Here is a 9,352-nt window from a genome sequence, read left to right on the forward strand (position 1 = left end):
ATTTCAGCCAGTCACTGTTACAGAGCAAATACTGGGCCACTCCCTCCATGTGTATAACCACCTTGAATGTCCAAACTAAAGAAGAATTGGCTGAAGTTGATGTGGAGGAGACAGGGCAGTCCAGCAAAGTTCTTAAAAGGTATAGTAGAGCCAAGGGTGGAGATTCAGTCCTCAATTGCTACTATATTCAAAATTCAGTTACTATATAAACAAAATAAAATGTATGCAGCCCAGTGACAGTCTCTAAGCGATAAACAATGCACTTACTGTAGAGTTAAAACAAATATGAACGTACTCAATTCTAAGCACAGATTATACCACTCAAACATAAGGAAAGGTCCTCATGATGGGACATTCTACAGCACTATCCGTGGATGTGATAAGTATGTGTTTTCTACTTTTTTACATTTACTGGACTGTCCCCACTCCTCTAAGAGGTGGTATGTCTCGCTGAATACACAGCACATACAAAATTACAATATAAATCCACAAAAATATAAAGTAATCTATGATAGTGCAGTAATGGTTGACTTTTTGTAAGCCTTTTTTTTTGCCAGCAATAACAAGGTTAGGTATTTTTTTGTTATAGAACTTTATTGTCTTTGGAATTAAAAGTTACACTAACTTCATGAGTATAAAGCCACAAACTGCTTTATTCTACAATAAAAACAATAAGAAATCTTCAAGTTTAAAATTATGATAGAAGTAATATCTTGATCCAAATAATTTGTCATTTGTGCATTCCTTCCAACATATACAATGAGTATATTACCAGACATTTCCTATCACATAAACTCTAGTCACCAGCCACACTTCGAAGACAAAACTAAAGTACTAAAAATCATATAAAAATATTCTTCCATATAGCTTTACATATACGTATTATAAAAGAGAATTCACAGTTTATAAATAAAAACAAAAAGTCCAGATATTAGAAATTAGTACATACTCCAAAGTCATACAAAGATTTTTCAAAATCAATTTCAGAAGTTTTATAATAAAAAAAAAAATATTTCACAAATACATTTTCTAAATAAACTAAATAATAATAAAGAAGAAATCGTACTGCCTGTAAGCAAAATACCTGCCAACATATATAGCTTACTAAGTATTTTAATTTCATGTTATATGCCTACGACAGGAAAATATGGGGATGAGAGGTAAGCGTCGACATACATCACTAAGTCTAGTGTCATGTACACTACTACAATTTGCTCAAAATCTGTGATATGTGTATAAAAATACAATGCACTAACATTTTTTCATGTGCTAGTATTATCAATAAAGATTTGTTCCAACACAAGTACATACAAACCTTCGTTCTTTACATAAAGGGCTGGAACAGCCATTTAAACTTACAGACAATCAATACTTGACAATTCCAGCTGATAATTTCAGAAAAGGTTCTCTTAGCAAACCCTATGAGGGTCTACAATTATGACTCTGGTTCCATAAAAGTATGTAATAATTTATGACCATATTAAATGACCACTGAATGTCTCGCATGAGTATACTGTACAACAAAATGTGAGGAGCACTTGTAAGTAACTATCCACTAATAAGTTTAAAAAACCATCAGACCGAATCAAATGTACTATTGAAAATTATAGTAAAATTAAGAAATCGCAACAAGCTCAGGATAGCTCGGCAATAACCATTACCTTGAACGCCTACAGTAGTTTACAAAGACCTCGGTACCTGGGGCAAAGACAGCCAGACTTGGAACTGCATCCTCTAGCCATAGCTGCGCCATTGTTCTAAAATACTGGGATGGATAAATTTAAAGCAATCACTTTATAATCTACAAACACCTCACTAAGCTTGAACTTTCTACCATACGTTCAAGTGCAATCATTTACATACATCTAGAGTTAAGTTACGTATATCTTAGTCAATGGGTGATTATTTACTAGAAGCTCAAGATTATAGCATATGTCTCGTGTAGAGTATGTATCAGATCCATTAATAATTTGACTTAGGAATCAACATTTGAAGGTTCATCAAGAAATTGTTTCTGAGCCCCAAGCTTACAAGCAGTTTGTTTTTACTCAAATTATCACAGTAACACAACAATATACCAGCTGCCAAGGAAACTCCCTAAGCTGATGTTTTAATAAACATATTACAAGTCCTAAAACTTGCAAAACCTGCTTACAGTTACATAATACTGCATTTTTCATAAGTAAAGAGAACACACTAGTATACAAAACTTCAAAATTACAAGTCTTGTAGGATTGTGAATTTTTTCTAAATTTTTCTTGAGAATTATAGCAAAGATAAAGCGTTCACCTAGCTAAACTTTCAATAATGAAACATCAACAGTATCTGTAGAAAGCAAGATGATCCTTCTATTCCCCCGGGTAAGGAAATGGTATTTTTTTCATGCCTCATACAACAAAAACGTATCATTATGACAATCTCTCTACATTACTTTCCGTTTAGAATAAATATTTCACAAAGCATCACAGAAGCAGTAATTAAAAATATGTCCTTTACCTCACATACTGTTTTAAAAAGGTGAAATGAATTATTTATACAAAAATTAATAAAAGAAAAGAAAATATGTTTAACATCCAAAATCCTATTGCAAATCACACAAAACTAATGAATCAATAAACAAATGCAAATAGTACCTGTACCTATAACAGTGCTTCATGCAACCAGCATACCTGATACACAAGACAGAACAAGAGTTATGGACAACCGTTGAAAACTACAAATAGTACCGAGACATAAAAAATACACAAGAATTTGTGATAAGATGAGATCATAGAAAAGTTTAAGTACAGTACATATCTACATCATCAGGAGTAAAGTAATGATAAAAAGTGGAATATATCTGAGCTGCTTCTATCTAAAAAATAAAAAATGGGAGAGATCGATCGTTTCCTTCACCCAAAACAAATTCCGATCAGAAGTGGGGTAAGCAAACCTTTCCAGCGAACAGTTCGGAGACGACTGTCATCCACAGTGCCAACACAAAGAATATGTATGAGTATCCAACCTGGAAGAAAATAACAATTAAAGATTACAGACTAAGTACTTGGTCACTTTTAACTATGAAACAAGCTGATCTCAGGTACCCATTATAATCAATATTGATCAGAGTATTCCATTAAACACATACAAAGTATAATTAACAAATGTGGATGAAGAAAATACATTATCTACTGTATGCAATGAATGTTGCTGCTGTTAATTTGATAAGTGCCTAGTACAGTTATCCAATCTTCTGAACTCCACAATTTTCTACTGACATCTGGAATACAGGTGTATCAGTTTTCTTTTCTACTCCCTCATATTTATATTTATTTATCACCTTTTCCAATATAATTTGTTCTCTCTGCTGGCTGATTCCCTTTTGGAGCCCTCTTGGGTTCATAGTCTGTTTACTCTGCCAAAAAGGTTTTCGACTGGAGATTTAAGGGAAGAAAGAATTTAATACTGTCAAAATCAAAATGCTCAAAATTCCTTTTTACCTGAAAACTGTTAGGAAGCTGGTAAGGCTCACCACCAATCTCTTCAACGTAAAATCCCATGGGGAAGACCACAGCAGCAAGACAGAACAGCACCACTGGGAAGATTTAACACAACTTAGTGCTAACTCAAATTCAAGAAAACTAATGTTGCTACATTAGAAACTATAAGGATATTAACATAACACTTTAAAGGTTTTTTATTTTTTAAATTCTTACTGACACAGAAAATTTTTATGGCAGAACTTACAGCGAATTAATACTGGCACTCTTTAACAAATGGCTATTGTATACTTTAGAGTACAAACACAAAACATTACGAAGTGTTCTTAGTAATTGAGGTTATATTCAGCAAATATAAGTAATTCATCACTCCGTTTCGATATAAAAATTTTCTTTACTATCCCAAGAAGAGAATGCTGAATGCATGTCAATATTTCAGTCAAATATCTTTCCTTAAAGGATAAATAATTTACAATTTTTCTCTTTTGCTGCTACATAAAATTTAAAATTAAGTCAAACAAAATCTTAAGGGACATTTTGCAACATATTACTAGCAATCTGGTAAAATACATATAACAGCGTGTATAGTATTAAAAAAGATTTAATATTCTCTACTGCATTGCATTGTACCTATTAATGACAAACCATTTAAAGCTATATAAAGGCACCTGGACTTATAGAACATTTTTGCAACTATCAAAAGAAAAAAATTTTTTCCTTACTTGCAGTGAATCCAACCCATCGAGCATATGTCATTACATGTACACTGATGCGGCAATGTGATAACGCCAAGAGTACAATCGTTGCCGTGACGCAAACGCATCCGACCACAACACAACCCAGTGTAACAAGCCATGCGCCACCTAGAGATGGTGCATAACACACCTGTCGAAAGAAAAGCAAATTAATTTTCACCTGTGCATAAATTATTATCTGGACCAAGCTATTTTTCCACTAACAGAATATTAAATTAAATAGGTTTAAGCCTAAAGGTTCCAACTTTCATTTAAACTTCAAGCAACGGACAACTGCAAATAGATGGCGGCTGTCCATTTTTTCATAAACACTTTCAAATAAGCAATAGAAATAAGAAATTGTGCCTCAAAACTACTGGGTCGTAAGTAAAGAAACAGTGGAACTGGGAAAAAACTAAGCCCATTCCTTGCCCCTATTCTAAGACCCGCCTTGCTATAAAGACACAGCAGCCAGCTACTCAAACTCTTAATGAGATAACAGGGGTCAACACAATAAGTCCTGTAACATGGAAATCTCAATGCCTTTTCTACCAAGTATATGTATGTACAGTACAGCAGAAAAAGTGGAAAACTAAACATGAAAAACCTAAAGAATTAACAGAAAATAAAAGGGTCTGCTCCATAAACAAAGACTTGAGGAATATCATATAACAGAAACTGTGATAGAAATACATATTAAACTCATACATTGCTGTAATTCAAGGACTGAAACAGACGAGTCTACATTCATAATGACAGAATACAAATACTCCATCATGAAATTAATAACAAAACAATCAACTTGTCTGAACAGCATTTAAATATGAACACTTCATTTCACTTGTGATAAAAAAATAACCAACTAACCTGAGACCTATTATACAATGTTTCACAAGTCCACAGCAATCCAAGCCTTGTGTCACCTGTGAAATATATATAAAAAAAACTTAGCCAAATAGAATATTTATCACTGAAAAATTTTCTTCTTGTATAGCCACCTGTAATTGCTGACTATCGATGTTAAAATTATGAATAATGAAGCAATTAAACAGAAAAACAAATTTCAGAAGGAAAACATGCTGCGTATTAGCACCACCCCAAACCCTTGAACCCCAACAACCTTAAAACCCCAATTACAGACTACCTCCCTTCCTTACTCACCTCAACCCTACAACCCCAAGTACTCCCTCCCTTCCCCTACTCAACCAAAACCCTAAAACCCCACACACATACTACTCACCTCCCATCCTAAACCAACTACAACGCCAAATCCCCAAATACACTCTAGCCAACCCTGAAACCCACATAAAATCTAACCTTGAAACCCCACATACAATCTAGCCTAACCAACCCTGAAACCCCATGTACAATCTTACCAACCCTGAAACCCCATGTCCACTCTAACCAACACTAAAACCCCACGTACAATCTAGCCAACTCTGAACCTACGCCCACCTAAAACCCCACATCACTCTAACCAACCCTGAAATTCCAAATACACCCTGGCCAACCATAAAACCCCATGTACACTCTAACCAACCCTGAAAACCCCAACCTCACAGACAGCTATAAGTAGCCGGAAACAGGCTTATTTGGACCTTGGCTGATTCGGACCATGTACTGGCTCATTCGGACCTTTATCCAGGCTTATTCGGACCTTCATTTGATTGACCAATTTTTCCATGCAGTTTTACCCCCTGAACAAGAATTTTAAGTAATATTTATTCGGACAACTGTAATTAAACCCCAGGGGCTCGTACTGAACACGGCGAAATACATTTAAAGCCCCAATTCCTGGTGGCTTTCGTATTCGCGGGGACGAACGATGCGGAGTGCTTATATAGAAATACCCATGGCTATAATATAAAATTATTAGTATGGGTCCGAATCAGCCAAGGTCCGAGTAAGCCTGCATCCCTATAGCCCTATTACCTAGGTACCTTCGACCCTACGTACAATCTAACCCTGAAACCCCACGTCCATCTAAAACCCCACATACAATCTAACCCACCCTCAAACCCCCACGTCCACTCTAACCGACCCCAAAAACCCCACAGACATCAACCTCCGATATCCGACACGATCCAGTCGGGCATCGCGAGACTGACGACGGCGAAGACGTCAGCTGCCAGGAACAGAGCTCCCGAGATGATCGTTAATTTATCCATCCTGAAGAAGGCGACGACGACGAAGGAAAAAGGAAAAAGAAGACGAAGAATCACATCGCAGATATGAATCACGAGATATGACGACGAATGACAGATGATGTTTTTGACAGTTCGTCCTCCTCCTCTTCCTCCCTCTTCTTCTTCTTCTTCTTTGTTGTTACTTCTTCGCCCGACTTTGGGTCTCTATTGGGTCCCAGCAGCGGCGTTTGGTTTCGGATTCGTAACATATTGTTTCTTTAACATAAAATTACTTTTATAGTTTTTTTTCGTATAGTTTTTGGGGTTACATTTATGTCCTGTGCATGTCTGTATTTGTCTATGAATATATTAGTTATGTATTGAGTCAACAACGACGTTTATTTTCAGTTTAGTATAATGGTTTACCTATTGGTTTATAGTGTTTCTTTATTTTCAACTAAAATTGTTTTTATCTGCTTGTATGTGTGTGTGTGTTTGTGTATTTAATGTATATTCGTATGCTATATATTTGGAGTGAATAATAAAACGTTATTGAAATTGTGTGATTCCCACAACTCAACTGCCATGCGCTGGTGTTTTGTATATGTATAGATAGTACTACATACATACATACATACATACATACATACATACATACATACATACATACATACATACATACATACATACATACATACATACATACATACATCTAATACTATAAGAGAATTGCGACAATTTCGTTTCCGCTTTTCAATCCAGTTCATATATAAACGTCCTAATATTCGCCTTTCGCTTCGCAGACTTGTTTACAAGAGATTATGATTCATCTTCTTTTTTTCGGAAATGAAGCCTAGTGACCTTTTGCTTATGCGGATGGAGTGTGCTGAGACTTTCACACACACACACACACACACACACACACACACACACACACACACACACACACACACACACACACACACACTGCATATATCTACTGGAACTATTTAGTCTACTCTCCGAAAATGTGATATATGCGCTAGTCTAAGCCATGGAATTATATAGTATATAGTTCCATGGTCTAAGCGTATGCCATGATGCCTTTCGTACTGTTTAAAATATCGAAGATATATTATTCCCCATTTTTACTGATTGAATTGGGGTTTTTGGAGAGTGTGGAAACCAAAAAATATATATTAGAATAGTGATCCGGTAGCTTGCTACGTATCGCGATACGTTATCATTTTTTTTTTTTTTTTTTGAAGGAGATCGCAAATACTCAAGGGTATCTTATCACGACAGTATCAGTATATTCACGTGTTTTCTGTCGCCTTTAATACCGCGTAAACATGTCAAACGTGAGGTATTTCACTTCATTTAGAGAAAAACTATGCTACAAAGCTCGATAAATAAAAACTGAAGATTTAACATGCATATGCAGTCAAAATTCTCCAGATATCTCTAGACCGAAAACGCTTTTATCAGCAATAAAACTAAAGCGCATACCGATTTGATATAGTTCGCCTCAAGCGTATAATATATATAATATACATTTTTTGGAAGTGACGAAAGGTCAGTAAGTGTTTCTAAATAGTCCATGACTGTTCCTCTACAGACGAACTCAGAATCAGCTCACTTATGGTGCGAGAGAACAAAGTTAGTATTCATCCACTGATCGCAATAATGTGGATGAGTCAAGCTTATATACGGCGGTGTGAGATAACATTTTTTCTTTTTTTTCACAGTGCATACATAGCTGACATAGCTGATATCTTGCTTATCACCTTTCCAAAATTGTTGATAATGGGAGAGAACAGAGTATCATTTGAAAGAAAAATTCTTCTTCTTCCATTATTAGAATTTTAAAATGCATCTTCCAGATAGTATTTTAACTATTATCCTCTCAACTGTTGCACCAAACTTCTAGTACTACCATATTATCTCACACTGACCGCTCATTTTGATCCCATCAGAGGCTACATGACGAAGTAATGCAACGGGAAAAATGGCACTTCCCGCCAAAATGATCTGGTTAATACTCAAGTTCCCTGAGGCAAAATGGAAAACTGTCTCAGTTTGATCAGAAACAAGGACTCCAGGCCTAAAAAGGCTACGGAATTGCAAGAAAAACCTTGAACAGATAGATGTTAATAGGCCTATAAATTCACACATCACTTTTATGTCTTGCCGAAGAATCTTTACAAAATACATAGCAACAATCACAACAAGTTGAAGCTAACTACAAACATTTAAGGCAAGAAGTGCAGCATAGATAATCTGATTGATTGTTAGTTGACAGAAACTATATAAGCTTACTTACAAGATTTTTTTATGCATTATTCAAAATGAATAAACAGCAAAGTCACAAATAATGGTAAGGTGTTTTTACCATTTTTTATCTTTCGATTACAACAAATTGAAGACAGCATCCATCGACAGACAGGTTATTGTCAACATGAAATAAATTCGAGGATAAAGTTCAATAAAAAAAAAACTAAAGAAAATATACAGTTAAAACTATTAAATACTACTAAATGTCCCACGCATTAAATATGCGTCTAGTAATGCATGAAGGACTCAGACAGATATAAGAAATAGACAGTTTATAAAAAAAAAAAAAACATCCTTCTCTCGGTATACTACTCCTCTTAGATCGCCTACTATAAGTGGCCTTCTTGGGAAGGGCAAGATGGCGGACCCATGGCGTCACTCCTGTCAGCCAATGAGACGTCCAAACTCATTTAAAGTCTGTGGGGGATGACCCAAGGAAATGTGTGCAGAAAATCATCCCTCCTCCGCCTACCCTGAATAAACCCTCTCAAGAGAAACCACCGACATCACATGCATGCGGGCTGGGTATATTGTAGAATACCACTCCTTCGGGAGCATTTTGCCATTACTGGGTTCTTCTAGTCACTTCTTAACAGATCGGTAGAATGCAAATGCTCGGAATTATTATTAAATGCGGCGAAGCATTTAACCGTATAAACCTTGCTTGCTCGCCCAACAAGCTTATGGTCAAGGCGAACGA

General features: G+C 35.7%; 1 protein-coding gene across 1 annotated transcript; it reads right to left on the reverse strand.

Moving 5' to 3' along the window:
• Positions 1-573: 573 nt before the first annotated feature.
• On the reverse strand, positions 574-6,552 carry LOC135214306 (uncharacterized protein C16orf52 homolog A-like). Its single transcript, XM_064248464.1, has 5 exons — positions 6,279-6,552; positions 5,081-5,136; positions 4,202-4,364; positions 3,480-3,574; positions 574-3,004 (listed from the first exon to the last, which is right to left on the reverse strand). The coding sequence occupies exons 1-5, from the start codon at positions 6,379-6,381 to the stop codon at positions 2,912-2,914; spliced, it is 510 nt and encodes a 169-aa protein (XP_064104534.1). The 5' UTR covers positions 6,382-6,552; the 3' UTR covers positions 574-2,911.
• Between the last annotated feature and the right edge of the window lie 2,800 nt (positions 6,553-9,352).

Source organism: Macrobrachium nipponense, chromosome 45 (assembly GCF_015104395.2).
Source record: "Macrobrachium nipponense isolate FS-2020 chromosome 45, ASM1510439v2, whole genome shotgun sequence".
Lineage (NCBI taxonomy): Eukaryota > Metazoa > Arthropoda > Malacostraca > Decapoda > Palaemonidae > Macrobrachium > Macrobrachium nipponense.